The sequence below is a fragment of the Oncorhynchus masou genome, chromosome 33 (assembly GCF_036934945.1).
Source record: "Oncorhynchus masou masou isolate Uvic2021 chromosome 33, UVic_Omas_1.1, whole genome shotgun sequence".
In the NCBI taxonomy this organism is placed as follows: Eukaryota; Metazoa; Chordata; class Actinopteri; order Salmoniformes; family Salmonidae; genus Oncorhynchus; species Oncorhynchus masou.
The window spans coordinates 5,012,123-5,028,451 of NC_088244.1; the positions used below are offsets into that span (position 1 = coordinate 5,012,123).

Here is a 16,329-nt window from a genome sequence, read left to right on the forward strand (position 1 = left end):
TACATACATCAATATATTTATCTAACCAATATGAAGTTAGCTAGCTGGCGATATTTAATTCACAGCATGTAAAGTTAGCTAGCTAGCTACCTATCTACAAATGCATTTAGCGTTTGTGTTTTTAATTTACAAATGATACATACATCAATATATTTATCTAACCAATATGAAGTTAGCTAGCTGGTGATATTTAATTCGCAGCATGTAAAGTTAGCTAGCTAGCTACCCATCTACAAATGCATTTAGTTTGTGTTTTTAATTTACAAATGATACATACATCAATATATTTATCTAACCAATATGAAGTTAGCTAGCTGGTGATATTTAATTCGCAGTATGTACAGTTAGCTAGCTAGCTAACATTACGTTAAAAGCGCATTTGCGTTAGCCTGCACACTAACGTTAAGTTACTATAGCATGCTAGCTAACACTACACAGTTTATAATTTTCACAACACATTTACTTACTTGAATAGTTTCTCCCACACTGCCTCCATTTCCTGGGTCCTTAGAGAAAAACTATGAGCACTGTGCCGGGAGGTTTCCGGTGGAAGCAGAACGCAGCCAGTCGCGCGGACGATTGGACGACACGGGGAAAACAATGTTACGACACACTGACTCCTGCAACATGGCGCCTGCTGTGGTTGCTAGGTGATTTCTGCCAGAACTGCAGCCTCTCTAGTAGAGGTGATGTATTCAACAGCTGGCGTAGACTAATGAAATCTGAAGCAGCAGGTATTAAAGGTAGGTGTGTGTGTGTGTGTGTGTGTGTGTGTGTGTGTGTGTGTGTGTGTGTGTGTGTGTGTGTGTGTGTGTGTGTGTGAGAGTCACATGAGTCAGTTTAAGTGTGTTATGATGGATGAAGTTGAGACTACGGAGCACACAAGCACCAGCTGAACTCATCATCCCTCCCTCCTTCATCCCTCCTGCACACCCGCCAAGAGATGACACACGGAGATAGACAGAGAGAGAGAGACACACACACACGCGCACACACCTTGAGACAACATCACATTACATCCCCCAGTGTGTGGGTGTGTGTCTGTCTAGCTGTGTGTCTGGGCCCATCATCACAATAACAGACATCACAGAGGTCAGTGTGTGTGTGTGTGTGTGTGTGTGTGTGTGTGTGTGTGTGTGTGTGTGTGTGTGTGTCTGTGTAAAGCGGGCAGCATTACATTACAGCATCACGCTGGAATTCCCTGTCTGCGTACATCAAAAGCTCCTATAATAAGTCATATCAAAGAGCTGCTCTGTGTGTGTTCCTGTGTGTGTATGTGGTCCTGTGTGTTCCTGTGTGTGTGCTTGGGTTTCTGTGTGTGTGTGTGTTCCTGTGTGTGTGTGTTCCTGTGTGTGTATGTGTTCCTGTGTGTGTATGTGTTCCTGTGTGTGTATGTGTTCCTGTGTGTGTATGTGTTCCTGTGTGTGTGTGTGTTCCTGTGTGCGTGTTCCTGTGTGCGTGTGTGTTCCTCTGTGTGTGTGTGTTCCTGTGTGTGTGTGTGTTCCTGTGTGTGTGTGTGTTCCTGTGTGTGTGTGTTCCGAAGAACTGGCTGCTAATTTAGCCTGAAATCACTGGTTTCTCTGAGACGTGGCTCAGAGAGAGAGCTGTCACACTTTCACAGATGGTTTGCGTCTGTGCATGTCTGTCTGTCTTTGTGCATGAGCGCGCGTGTGTCTGTATTTGTTCATGTGTGTGTGTATGCGTGCGGGGATGAGGAACAGAGGGAAGGAGGGGGAGAGAATCACATGAGCAGGGAGACTATCTGGTTTCAGACGGAGACAATCACCCTGCCTAGTCCTCCTTTCCTGGTGTTGAGCAAGCAGAGTTAGAGATGACTATCAGCTTAGTGTTGCTAGGTGCTGTGTGGGGTCAAAGGTTAGAGACGGATGACTATCAGCTTAATGTTGCTAGGTGCTGTGTGGGGTCAAAGGTTAGAGACGGATGACTATCAGCTTAATGTTGCTAGGTGCTGTGTGGGGTCAAAGGTTAGAGACGGATGACTATCAGCTTAGTGTTGCTAGGTGCTGTGTGGGGTCAAAGGTTAGAGACGGATGACTATCAGCTTAGTGTTGCTAGGTGCTGTGTGGGGTCAAAGGTTAGAGCTGCGAGTTCTCGGTTAGCGCTGCGGGTTCTCGGTTAGCGCTGTGGGTTCTAGGTTAGAGCTGTGGGTTCTCGGTTAGAGCTGTGGGTTCTAGGTTAGAGCTGTGGGTTCTCGGTTAGAGCTGTGGGTTCTAGGTTAGCGCTGCGGGTTCTAGGTTAGCGCTGCGGGTTCTAGGTTAGCGCTGCAGGTTCTAGGTTAGAGCGGTGGGTTCTCGGTTAGAGCTGTGGGTTCTAGGTTAGAGCTGTGGGTTCTAGGTTAGAGCTGTGGGTTCTAGGTTAGAGATCTGAGTTATATAGGTCACAGTGTCTGTTCTAGGATTATAAACCTTTCTTTCATCTCTGTAGTCGACTGTCCCCCTAAAGGAACAAAACTGATACAGTACCATTCCACAAAGGCTGCAAGTACTGGTCATGAACTTGAGTACTTTCCTTTAACTTGTTTAGAGTTGGTCTCTCTCGGAGTGTGTGTGTGTTGTCTCACCTGAGGGCAGCAGCATGGTATGTGTCCACATAGTCAGAGATGAAGAGTTCTCTGCCCCTGACCACTGGGTCTGTGATGACCAGCTCCCGGCCAGAATCTGAGGAGGGAAGAGAAAACAGTCAGAGGAGGTAAAGGAGAAGAGGAGAGAAGAGGGGGATGAGGAGCAGGAGAGAGGACGAGGAGAGAGAGGAGAGAGAAAAGGAAGAGAGGAGGACATGGAGCAGCAGGATGAGAGAGTAGGAGGAGCAGGAGAAAGAGAGGACATGGAGCAGGAGGATGAGAGAGGAGGAGGAGCAGGAGGATGAGAGAGGAGGAGGAGCAGGAGAAAGAGAGAGGAGGAGGAGCAGGAGAAAGAGAGAGGAGCAGGAGAAAGAGAGAGGAGCAGGAGAAAGAGAGGACATGGAGCAGGAGGATGAGAGTCGAGGAGGAGCAGGAGGATGAGAGAGGAGGAGGAGCAGGAGAAAGGAGAGCAGCGACAGGGAGAGAGGATGAGATAGGAGGAGGAGGATGAGGGAGGAGGAGGATGAGAGAGGATGAGAGATGAGGAGGAGGATGAAAGAGGAGGAGGACAAGGACAAGGAGCAGGATGAGAGAGGAGAGAGGAGAGATGAGGAGGAGGACAAGGAGCAGGAGAGAGGATGAGATTGGAGGAGGAGCAGGAGAAAGGAGAGCAGGGACAGGGAGAGAGGATAGAATCAGGGACAGGGAGAGAGGATAGAATCAGGGTCATGTTTTGGCTGTAGCAGACAGAGTGAATACTATTTCAACATGTTTGGGTGGATGAGAATTGCTGCAAGTAATCAGGTAGTCAAGACAGAATAAAAGGTGGAGCAGACAGGGTGTGTGTGTGTGTGTGTGTGTGTGACGGGCCACTTGTGCTGATGGCTGGGTAGTTTGTGTTCAAGGGCCCATTACAGTGCAGGGTATTTGCACTTGATGGTCCAGACATTCGCTGTCTGGCCTACAAGGTGTGCGTTACCAAGGAAACAGAGCTAATACGACTGGTTCGGTACAGTGTGTGTGTGTGTGTGTGTGTGTGTGTGCGCGCGTCCCGCTGGCCTGTAATCGGCTGGTCTGAAGGAGTGCTGTTACCTTGGCAACACAGCGAATGACTGGTTCAGACCAGTGTTCTGTTTGACATGTCAATCACAGCCAAGAACTACATATCATGTCCGTTACAGTCAACTGTATAGTGTGTGTCAGAGATTGAGTGTATAGTGTGTGTGTGTGTGTGCAGACATGATGCAAGAGTGTGTCTATTTTAGTGTGTGTGTGTGTGTGTCAGGGTTTCCGTTTCCATTTACAACTGCGACCTGGCCAAGATAAAGCAAAGCAGTGCGACAAAAACAACAACACAGAGTTATAAACAAACATACAGTCAATAACACAGTGTGTGCAAATGTAGAAGAGCAGGGAGGTAAGACAATAAATAGGTCCTAGAGGCAAAATAATGACAATTTAGCATTAACACTGGAGTGACAGATGTGCAGATATGGATGTACAAGGAGAGATACTGGGATGCAAAGGAGCAACAATAAATAAATAACAATATGGGGATGAGGTAGTTGGGTGTTTACATATTTACAGATGGGCTGAGTACAGGTACAGTGATCGGTAAGCTGCTCTAACAGCTGATGCTAAAACAAAAAATTCGAGAGGGATATTTTCCTGCTGGAGCGCGTGCTACAGGTGGGTGCTGCTACGGTGACCAGTGAGCTGAGATAAGGCGGGGCTTTACCTAGCAGAGACTTGTAGATGACCTGGAGCCAGTGGGTTTGGCAACGAATATGTAGCGAGGGCCAGCCAACGAGAGCATACAGGCCGCAGTGGTGGGTAGTATATGGGGCTTCAGTGACAAAACGGATGGCACTGTGATAGACTGCATTCAATTTGCTGAGTAGAGTGTTGGAGGCTATTTTGTAAATGACATCGCCGAAGTCGACGATCAGTAGGATGGTCAGTTTTACGAGGGTAAGTTTGGCAGCATGAGTGAAGGATGCTTTGTTAAGAAATAGGAAGCCGATTCTAGATTTCATTTTGGATTGGAGATTATTAATGTGAGTCTGGAAGGAGAGTGTCATGAAATTGGCCTGGGGGTAGGTTTATGACAGTCATAAATACCTCTTTCCCCCTTTTTCCTCTCTCTACCCTACTGAGGTTACATTTAAAAAAAACCTTGGTTAACATAGAGATTCTGGGAACATCAGAAGGTGGGGGGAAATTAACTATATTCTGGTAATCCGACCAGTTGAACATATGTGGTGGTACTTAATGAATATGATGTCAGTTCGGTTGTCATCTGATACATTCTCATCAATAATAGGATGACATAAACTCTACAGTGGAAAGTCTACACATCAGAGTTATCAGATTCACATGGAATTGTTGTTCAATTCAAATGTTTGAATATGAAATTATTTGTGACGGGATGAAATGTGATTTTAGCTTCTAAAATGTGAGATGTGGGTTTTCATAAGTTAGGGCTGCTCACTCAGTGGCCCTCCCACGTGAAGAGACATAGGTTGTAAACTATGACACACACCCCTCCTCTCCCTTCCTATATAAGCCCTTGACGACAACATAACTTTCTGTTCCGATGATGTGAGGACGACGGTCCAATGTCAGAATGGTTCAGATAATAACTACAGAACGAAGCAAACATCAGCGTGAGCTTTGGTTGCGAATGGTATGGACTTTGAACTTTTATTCACTACAGAAGTGATATCTCCTAGCCGTTGAGTTAGCGACCGCAGCTGCAAACGCAGGTTAGGAAGGGACAGACAGAGTATCCCGTCTACCACACAACGACGTTACTACAACGTATCCAATTGACCACCAGAGACATTCTTCAAAGGACAGAGGACTCGGTTGGGCAACACGGCCTTCCATCTACCACCAACCTACTGAAGCTCAGAGTAAATATTTATTGCATTTTCCTTTTCCAAATGGACGGTAATTTAGAATGCATAAGATACTGTATTTACGATAGCACAGCTTCTTCCTGTGTTCCTCAGTCTTCCCGCTCTTTCACTCAAACCCGCCCCTTTACCTTTGTGTAACAAGCTGTCATATCTGTTCTGCCCGCTAGGGACGTTTTCCTTTATGACATAATTTGTAATCAAGTTATTATTAATTGTGTGTATGTGTAATTAGTTAGGTATTTAGTAAATAAATAACCCAATTTTGTATTGCTGATTCAACAGGTTAGCCAGGGTTTGTGCAAATAAAATAATTTACAACTTTCAGATGAGACTGAAGTAAGATGAAGATTAATGTTGACTGCTATTGATGTAAAATATTACTAGGTCTTTAAGAGTTTATTCGGATGATATCAGCTCTAAATATTATTTGTGGTGCCCGACTCTAGTTAATTACATTTACATGATTAGCTCAATCAGGTGATATTAATTACGGAGAAATCATTGTATAGAATAGCATGTCGAGGCAGTAGGCTGCCCGCATCGAGGCAGTAGGCCTGCCGCATCGAGGCAGTAGGCTTGCCGCATCGAGGCAGTAGGCTAGCCGCATCGAGGCAGTAGGCCGCCCGCCTCAGACTACTGCCTCGACGCGGGCGGCCTACTGCCTCGACGCGGGCGGCCTACTGCCTCGACGCGGGCGGCCTACTGCCTCGACGCGGGTGGCCTACTGCCTCGACGCGGGCGGCCTACTGCCTCGACGCGGCTAGCCTACTGCCTCGACGCGGCTAGCCTACTGCCTTGATGTGGGCAGCCTGCGGGCAACCTACTGCCTCGATGCGGTTAGCCTACTGCCTCGACGCGGGCGGCCTACTGCCTCGACGCGGGCGGCCTACTGCCTCGACGCGGGCGGCCTACTGCCTTGACGCGGCTGGCCTACTGCCTTGACGCGGCTGGCCTACTGCCTTGATGCGGCTAGTCTACTGCCTTGATGTGGGCAGCCTGCGGGAAACCTACTGCCTCGATGCGGTTAGCCTACTGCCTCGATGCGGGCGGCCTACTGCCTCGATGCGGCCGGCCGCGTCGAGGCAGTAGGCCGGCCGCATCAGCCTACTGCCTCGACGCGGCTAGCCTACTGCCTCGACGCGGCTAGCCTACTGCCTCGACGCGGTCAGCCTACTGCCTCGACGCGGTCGGCCTACTGCCTCGACGCGGCCGGCCTACTGCCTCGACGCGGCCGGCCTACTGCCTCGACGCGGCCGGCCTACTGCCTCGACGCGGCCGGCCTACTGCCTCGACGCGGGCGGCCTACGATGCGGCTAGTCTACTGCCTAGTCTACTGCCTTGATGTGGGCAGCCTGCGGGAAACCTACTGCCTCGATGCGGTTAGCCTACTGCCTCGATGCGGGCGGCCTACTGCCTCGACGCGGGCGGCCTACTGCCTCGACGCGGGCGGCCTACTGCCTCGACGCGGGCGGCCTACTGCCTCGACGCGGCTAGCCTACTGCCTCGACGCGGCTAGCCTACTGCCTTGATGTGGGCAGCCTGCGGGCAACCTACTGCCTCGATGCGGTTAGCCTACTGCCTCGACGCGGGCGGCCTACTGCCTCGACGCGGGCGGCCTACTGCCTCGACGCGGGCGGCCTACTGCCTCGACGCGGGCAGCCTACTGCCTTGACGCGGCTGGCCTACTGCCTTGACGCGGCTGGCCTACTGCCTTGACGCGGCTAGTCTACTGCCTTGATGCGGCTAGTCTACTGCCTTGATGTGGGCAGCCTGCGGGAAACCTACTGCCTCGATGCGGTTAGCCTACTGCCTCGATGCGGGCGGCCTACTGCCTCGATGCGGCCGGCCTACTGCCTCGACGCGGCCGGCCTACTGCCTCGACGCGGCCGGCCTACTGCCTCGACGCGGCCGGCCTACTGCCTCGACGCGGCCAGCCTACTGCCTCGACGCGGTCAGCCTACTGCCTCGACGCATTCAGCCTACTGCCTCGACGCGGCCGGCCTACTGCCTCGACGCGGCCGGCCTACTGCCTCGACGCGGCCGGCCTACTGCCTCGACGCGGCCGGCCTACTGCCTCGACGCGGGCGGCCTACTGCCTCGACGCGGGCGGCCTACTGCCTCGACGCGGGCGGCCTACTGCCTCGACGCGGGCGGCCTACTGCCTCGACGCGGGCGGCCTACTGCCTCGACGCGGGCGGCCTACTGCCTCGACGCGGGCGGCCTACTGCCTCGACGCGGGCGGCCTACTGCCTCGACGCGGCTAGTCTACTGCCTTGATGTGGGCAGCCTGCGGGCAACCTACTGCCTCGACGCGGCTAGCCTACTGCCTCGACGCGGTCAGCCTACTGCCTCGACGCATTCAGCCTACTGCCTCGACGCGGCCGGCCTACTGCCTCGACGCGGCCGGCCTACTGCCTCGACGCGGTCAGCCTACTGCCTCGACGCGGCCGGCCTACTGCCTTGATGCGGCTAGTCTACTGCCTTGATGTGGGCAGCCTGCGGGAAACCTACTGCCTCGATGCGGTTAGCCTACTGCCTCGATGCGGGCGGCCTACTGCCTCGATGCGGCCGGCCGCGTCGAGGCAGTAGGCCGGCCGCATCAGCCTACTGCCTCGACGCGGCTAGCCTACTGCCTCGACGCGGTCAGCCTACTGCCTCGACGCATTCAGCCTACTGCCTCGACGCGGCCGGCCTACTGCCTCGACGCGGCCGGCCTACTGCCTCGACGCGGCCGGCCTACTGCCTCGACGCGGGCGGCCTACTGCCTCGACGCGGGCGGCCTACTGCCTCGACGCGGGCGGCCTACTGCCTCGACGCGGGCGGCCTACTGCCTCGACGCGGCTAGTCTACTGCCTTGATGTGGGCAGCCTGCGGGCAACCTACTGCCTCGATGCGGTTAGCCTACTGCCTCGACGCGGGCGGCCTACTGCCTCGACGCGGGCGGCCTACTGCCTCGACGCGGGCGGCCTACTGCCTCGACGCGGGCGGCCTACTGCCTCGACGCGGGCGGCCTACTGCCTCGACGCGGCTGGCCTACTGCCTCGACGCGGCTGGCCTACTGCCTTGACGCGGCTAGTCTACTGCCTTGATGCGGCTAGTCTACTGCCTTGATGTGGGCAGCCTGCGGGAAACCTACTGCCTCGATGCGGTTAGCCTACTGCCTCGATGCGGGCGGCCTACTGCCTCGATGCGGCCGGCCGCGTCGAGGCAGTAGGCCGGCCGCATCAGTCTACTGCCTCGACGCGGCTAGCCTACTGCCTCGACACGGTCAGCCTACTGCCTCGATGCGCATCGCTGCGCTTATAATGTGAAGAAATAGTTTATCAACATGTTCTGATCTGTTGCATCGGACTCATTACTCTTTAACATTTTTGTTTTTCTGTAGTCTCGGTCTACTTGTTGTATGAATTTGTAATCTATCGTCCCACAACTGTCCCAGAGTCGGTTTGGAACAGGCCATTTCTTTCGCCAAGTTAACCAATAGAATTGACAGCCTAAACTGTTCTACTACGGTATAGATGACATAGACTTGTGATTCTGCGAGAGGCTGTGTGCTCCTCAAACAGTGGTTGATGCATGGAGTGAAATATCTGGAGTAGCCGATCTAGCATGATTTGAAAAGCGAACAGGCGCTTCCCCAAATTGAAACCGACTTGCCTCATATGCATAGACTAGTGATGTAGCGGTTTGTTACTCTTCTTATTGGCTGAGGAACAGGGGCAGCTATTCTAACGTCTTCAAAGTGTGGATCTGAATTCGGTAAGAAGGACACATGGCGTTGCATCCTCCACCTGCATGTTCTGTTAATATAAAGTGATTTCTGTCATTCTGAGCACCGTGGGTGGACAACCCTCAGCACCGTGGGTGGATACCCTGAGCACCGTGGGTGGACTCCCCTGAGCACCGTGGGTGGACTCCCCTGAGCACCGTGGGTGGATACCCTGAGCACCGTGGGTGGACTCCCCTGAGCACCGTGGGTGGACTCCCCTGAGCACCGTGGGTGGACTCCCCTGAGCACCGTGGGTAGACTCCCCTGAGCACCGTGGGTGGACCCCCCCTGAGCACCGTGGGTGGACTCCCCTGAGCACCGTTGGTGGACTCCCCTGAGCACCGTTGGTGGACTCCCCTGAGCACCGTGGGTGGACCCCCCCTGAGCACCGTGGGTGGACACCCCCTGAGCACCGTGGGTGGACTCCCCTGAGCACCGTGGGTGGACTCCCCTGAGCACCGTGGGTAGACTCCCCTGAGCACCGTGGGTAGACTCCCCTGAGCACCGTGGGTAGACTCCCCTGAGCACCGTGGGTGGACCCCCCCCTGAGCACCGTGGGTGGACCCCCTGAGCACCGTGGGTGGACCCCCCCTGAGCACCGAGGGTGGACCCCCCCTGAGCACCGTGGGTGGACTCCCCTGAGCACCGTAGGTAGACTCCGCTGAGCACCGTAGGTAGACTCCCCTGAGCACCGTGGGTGGACCCCCCTGAGCACCGTGGGTGGACCCCTCCTGAGCACCGTGGGTGGACTCCCCTGAGCACCGTGGGTGGACCCCCTGAGCACCGTGGGTGGACTCCCCTGAGCACCGTGGGTGGACTCCCCTGAGCACCGTGGGTGGATACCCTGAGCACCGTGGGTGGATACCCTGAGCACCGTGGGTGGACTCCCCTGAGCACCGTGGGTAGACCCCCCCTGAGCACCGTGGGTGGACCCCCCCTGAGCACCGTGGGTGGACCCCCCCTGAGCACCGTGGGTGGACTCCCCTGAGCACCGTGGGTAGACTCCCCTGAGCACCGTGGGTGGACCCCCCTGAGCACCGTGGGTGGACCCCCCTGAGCACCGTGGGTGGACCCCCTGAGCACCGTGGGTGGTCCCCCCTGAGCACCGTGGGTGGACTCCCCTGAGCACCGTGGGTGGACCCCCCCTGAGCACCGTGGGTGGACCCCCTGAGCACCGTGGGTGGACCCCCCCTGAGCACCGTGGGTGGACTCCCCTGAGCACCATAGGCAGACTCCCTGAGCACCGTAGGTAGACTCCCCTGAGCACCGTGGGTGGACCCCCCCTGAGCACCGTGGGTGGACCCCCCCTGAGCACCGTGGGTGGACCCCCCCTGAGCACCGTGGGTGGACTCCCCTGAGCACCGTGGGTGGATACCCTGAGCACCGTGGGTGGATACCCTGAGCACCGTGGGTGGACTCCCCTGAGCACCGTGGGTGGACTCCCTGAGCACCGTGGGTAGACCCCCCTGAGCACCGTGGGTGGACCCCCTGAGCACCGTGGGTGGACCCCCCTGAGCACCGTGGGTGGACCCCCTGAGCACCGTGGGTGGACCCCCTGAGCACCGTGGGTGGACTCCCCTGAGCACCGTGGGTAGACTCCCCTGAGCACCGTGGGTTGACTCCCCTGAGCACCGTGGGTGGACCCCCCTGAGCACCGTGGGTAGACTCCCTGAGCACCGTGGGTGGACCCCCTGAGCACCGTGGGTGGACCCCCTGAGCACCGTGGGTGGACCCCCCTGAGCACCGTGGGTGGACCCCCTGAGCACCGTGGGTGGACCCCCCCTGAGCACCGTGGGTGGACTCCCCTGAGCACCGTGGGTAGACTCCCCTGAGCACCGTGGGTGGACCCCCTGAGCACCGTGGGTGGACTCCCCTGAGCACCGTGGGTGGACTCCCCTGAGCACCGTGGGTGGACTCCCTGAGCACCGTGGTGGACCCCCCTGAGCACCGTGGGTGGACCCCCCCTGAGCACCGTGGGTGGACCCCCCCTGAGCACCGTGGGTGGACCCCCTGAGCACCGTGGGTGGACTCCCCTGAGCACCGTGGGTGGAATCCTTAAATCGGGTTACGCACCCAAATGGGTAAATTTGTCAAATGTCTGGCGCCACATTTTCCCAAGCGGAAACCCTGGTGTACGAGTCTCTCACACTCACCGTTCTCATTGTTGCGATCCTGCACCAGGTGTTGGTAGACTGAGTCAGGGACCTCTGACTGACGGTAATACCATTTAACACTGAGTAACAGATGGTCTCGTTTACTCTGTGAGAGAGAGAGAGACAGAGAGGGAGAGAGAGAGAAAGAAAGACCGAGAGGGGGAGAGAGAAAGAAAGAAAGGGAGAAAGAAAGAGACAGAGGCAGAAAGAGAGAGAGCGAGAGAGAGAGAGAGAGAGCGAGACAGAAAGAGAGAGAGAGAGACAGAAAGAGAGAGAGACATGGAGAGAGAGAGAGAGAAAGAGAGAGAGAGAGAAAGAGAGACAGAGAGAGAGAGAGAGAGAGAGAGAGAGAGAGAGAGAGAGAGAGAGAGAGAAAGAGAGAAAGAGAGAGAGAGAGAAAGAGAGACAGAGAGAGAGACAGAGAGAGAGACACAGAGAGAGAGAGAGAGAGAGAGAGAGACCGAGAGAGAGAAAGAGAGACAGAGAGAGAGAGAGAGAGAGAGAGAGAGAGAAAGAGAGGGAACAAATTTAGAAAAAACAGGCTCCAATAAAATAAACAGACAGTTGTTTGTTAACAGCGTCACACATTGATGTGTTGGCAGACAGGCATAGAAAATATCACCCTATACCCTATATAGTGCACTACTTTTGACCAGAGCCCCCATGGTCCCTGGTCTAAAGTAGTGCACTGCATAGGGAATAGGGTGCCATTTGGGATAAAGCTCATAGAGCCGTGCTGCCGCTGCTTTCTGCTTGTTATCCGCCCTAGTCGCTCAGCCGGCTGCTGCCAAAAAGCCCACAGTGAAACCAGCTCAATTAAAAAGGGACTGGAGAGCATTTAGCTGCTTTAATGAAGTACACAGATCAGATATTAGAAGCCTCCATGTGTAGAAGTCGGGGGAAAGGAGAGGCGAAGTTACTGAGCTTTATTCCTCTTCAAATAAACTTCTACTTGCTATCACAAACCTAACGTAATAATTCAACCAATCAGAGTGCCAAAACAACGATCTAGAGAACACAACATGGGGCAAATCCTTAGTGACATGCCACCCACTGGTCATCTGTGGTACTACAGCTCCCACCCTCAACTGCAGTACCACTAGATCGCCACTGAGCAGCAGCACTGAGTCGCAGAGAGAGCTTCCGGATGCTTGAATAAAGGGAGTACAAGCCTGGCCAGGCAAGGGAGAAGGATGAAAAGGGCACAACACTGTTTTCATTCCCCAACATTAAACATTTATTGTGCCTTCACACGAGCCCAACTGACCGTCGAGAGGTTTTAAAAGAACATTAAAGAGACCACAGCTAGGAGCGATGCTGCTACACACACAAATACAAACACACTCACACACAGTCCTTTGGGAGAAGCCAGATATCACAGCCATATTTATAAACAGGGCTAGCCCACAGAACCACCATTGAGAGGGGGAGAGAGAGGGAGGGAGAGGGGAGAAATAGAGGGAGGGAGAAGGGTAGAGAGAGGGGGAGGGAGAAGGGTAGAGAGAGAGGGAGGGAGAAGGGTAGGGAGGGAGGGAGGCAGAAGTGGAGGGGGGGAGAGAGGCAGAAGGGGAGGGGGGGGAGAGAGGCAGAAGGGGAGGGGGGAGAGAGGCAGAAGGGGAGGGGGAGAGAGGCAGAAGGGGAGGGGGAGAGGCAGAAGGGGAGGGGGAGAGAGGCAGAAGGGGAGGGGGGGAGAGAGGCAGAAGGGGAGGGGGGAGAGAGGCAGAAGGGGTGAGGCAGAAGGGGAGGGCGGGTAGAGGGGGGGAAGAGAGCTCAATGTGTGAAGGAGCGTGAGGTCCGTGCGTGACGGAGCGTGAGGTCCGTGCGTGACGGAGCGTGAGGTCCGTGCGTGACGGAGCGTGAGGTCCGTGCGTGACGGAGCGTGAGGTCCGTGCGTGACGGAGCGTGAGGTCCGTGCGTGACGGAGCGTGAGGTCCGTGCGTGACGGAGCGTGAGGTCCGTGCGTGACGGAGCGTGAGGTCCGTGCGTGACGGAGCGTGAGGTCCGTGCGTGACGGAGCGTGAGGTCCGTGCGTGACGGAGCGTGAGGTCCGTGCGTGACGGAGCGTGAGGTCCGTGCGTGACGGAGCGTGAGGTCCGTGCGTGACGGAGCGTGAGGTCCGTGCGTGACGGAGCGTGACGTCCGTGCGTGACGGAGCGTGTGGTCCGTGCGTGACGGAGCGTGAGGTCCGTGCGTGACGGAGCGTGAGGTGCGTGCGTGAAGGAGCGTGAGTCCGTGCGTGCGTGAAGGAGCGTGAGTCCGTGCGTGACGGAGCGTGAGGTCCGTGCGTGACGGAGCGTGAGGTCCGTGCGTAGACACATACAACAACACAGAGTTACACATGGAATTAACAAACATACAATACACAATACAGTAGAAAAAGTCTATATACAGTGTGTACGAATGAGGTAGGATAAGGGAGGTAAGGCAATAAATAGCCTGTGGTGGCAAAGTAATTCATATTGAGCAATTAAACACTGGATTGGTAGATGTGCAGAAGATGAATGTGCAAGTAGAGATACTGGGATGCAAAGGAGCAAGATAAATAAATGACAGTATGGGGATGAGGTATGGGCTGTTTTACAGATGGGCTATGTACAGGTGCAGTGATCTGTGAGCTGCTCTGACAGCTGGTGCTTAAAGCTAGTGAGGGAGATATGAGTCTCTAGCTTCAGTGATTTTTGCAGTTCATTCCAGTTATTGGCAACAGAGAACTGGAAGGAGAGGTGGCCAAAGGAAGAATTGGCTTTGGGGGTGACCATATAACCTGCTGGAGTGCGTGCTACGGGTGGGTGCTGCTATGGTGACCAGTGAGCTGAGATAAGGCAGGGTATTACCTAGCAGAGACTTGTAGATGACCTGGAGCCAGTGGGTTTGGCGACGAATATGTAGCGAGGGCCAGCCAACGAGAGCATACAGGTCGCAGTGGTGGGTAGTATATGGGGCTTTGGTGACAAAACGGATGGCACTGTGATAGACTGCATTCAATTTGCTGAGTAGAGTGTTGGAGGCTATTTGTAAATGACATCGCCGAAGTCAAGGAACGGTAGGATAAGTCAGTTTTACTAGAGTTTGGCAGCATGAGTGAAGGATACTTTGTGATGCTTTCTAGCGAAATAAGAAGCTGATTCTAGATTTAATTTTGGATTGGAGATGATTAATGTGAGTCTGGAAGGAGAGTTTACAGTCTAACCAGACACCTAGGTATTTGTAGTTGTCCACATATTCTAAGTCAGAGCCGTCCAGAGTAGTGATGCTGGACGGGCGGGCAGCAATCGGTTGAAGAGCATGCATTTAAAAGAAGTTGGAGGCCACAGAAGGAGAGTTGTGTGGCATTGAAGCTCATCTGGAGGTTAGTTAACACAGTGTTCAAAGAAGGGCCAGAAGTATACAGAATGGTGAAGAGAGTCGGCCCGAGAATTGAACCCTGTGGCACCCCCATAGAGACTGCCAGACAACAGGCCCTCTGATTTGACACACTGAACTCTATCAGAGAAGTAGTTGGTGAACCAGGCGAGGCAGTCATTTGAGAAACCAAGGATGTTGAGTCTGCCGATAAGAATGTGGTGATTGACAGAGTCGAAAGCCTTGGCCAGGTCGATGAATACGGCTGCACAGTAATGTCTCTTATCGATGGCGGTTATGATGTCGTTTAGGACCTTGAGCGTGGCTGAGGTGCACCAGCTCTGAAACCAGATTGCATAGCGGAGAAGGTACGGTGGGATTCGAAATTGTCGGTGATTTGTTTGTTAACTTGGCTTTTGAAGACCTTAGAAGGGCAGGGCAGGACAGATATAAGACTGTAGCAGTATGGGTCAAGAGTGTCCCCCCCTTTGAAGAGGGGGATGACCGCAGCTGCTTTCCAATCTTTGGGGATCTCAGACGACACGAAAGAGAGGTTGAACAGGCTAGTAATAGGGGTGGCAACAATTTCGGCAGATAATTTTAGAAAGAAAGGGTCCAGATTGTCTAGCCCGACTGATTTGTAGGGGTCCAGATTTTGCAGCTCTTTCAGAACATCAGCAGAACGGATTTGGGAGAAGGAGAAATGGGGAAGGCTTGGGCGAGTTGCTGTGGGGGGTGCAGTGCTGTTGACCGGGGTAGGAGTAGCCAGGTAGAAAGCATGGCCAGCCGTAGAAAAATGCTTATTGAAATTCTCAATTATGGTGGATTTATCAGTGGTGACAGTGTTTCCTATCTTCAGTGCAGTGGACAGCTGGGAATAGGTGTTCTTATTCTCCATGGACTTTACAGTGTCCCAGAAGTTTTTTGAGTTTGTGTTGCAGGAAGCAAATTTCTGTGGCTTTTCTAACTGCCTGTGTATAATGGTTTCTAGCTTCCCTGAACAGCTGCATATCACGGGGGCTGTTCGATGCTAATGCAGAACGCCATTGGATGTTTTTGTGTTGGTTAAGGGCAGTCAGGTCTGGGGAGAACCAAGGGCTATATCTGTTACTTGTTCTAAATTTCTTGAATGGGGCATGTTTATTTAAGATGGTTAGGAAGGCATTTAAAAAAAATATCCAGGCATCCTCTACTGACCTTAGAAGGGCAGGGCAGGACAGATATAAGACTGTAGCAGTTTGGGTCTAGAGTGTCCCCCCCTTTGAAGAGGGGGATGACCGTGGCAGATTTCCAATCTTTGGGAATCTCAGAATGTACTAAAGAGAGGTTGAACAGGCTAGTAACAGGGGTTGCAACAATTTCGGCAGATAATTATAGAAAGAAAGGGTTCAGGTTGTCTAGCCCGGCTGATTTGTAGGGATCCAGATTTTGCAGCTCTTTCAAAACATCAGCTATCTGGAGAAATGGGGAGGCTTGGGCGAGTTGCTGTGGGGGTTGCAGGGCTGTTGATTGGGGTTGGGGTAACCAGGTGGAAAGCATGACCAGCCGTAGAATAATGCTTAT

General features: G+C 54.0%; 1 protein-coding gene across 1 annotated transcript in view; it reads right to left on the reverse strand.

Annotated features, from left to right (window-relative positions):
- LOC135527707 (arginine-glutamic acid dipeptide repeats protein-like) overlaps positions 1-16,329 on the reverse strand; it is a 259,138-nt gene that overhangs the window by 99,086 nt on the left and 143,723 nt on the right. The window contains 2 exon segments of the mRNA XM_064956220.1: positions 2,582-2,678; positions 11,425-11,530. Coding sequence (XP_064812292.1) covers positions 2,582-2,678; positions 11,425-11,530 — 203 coding nt within the window.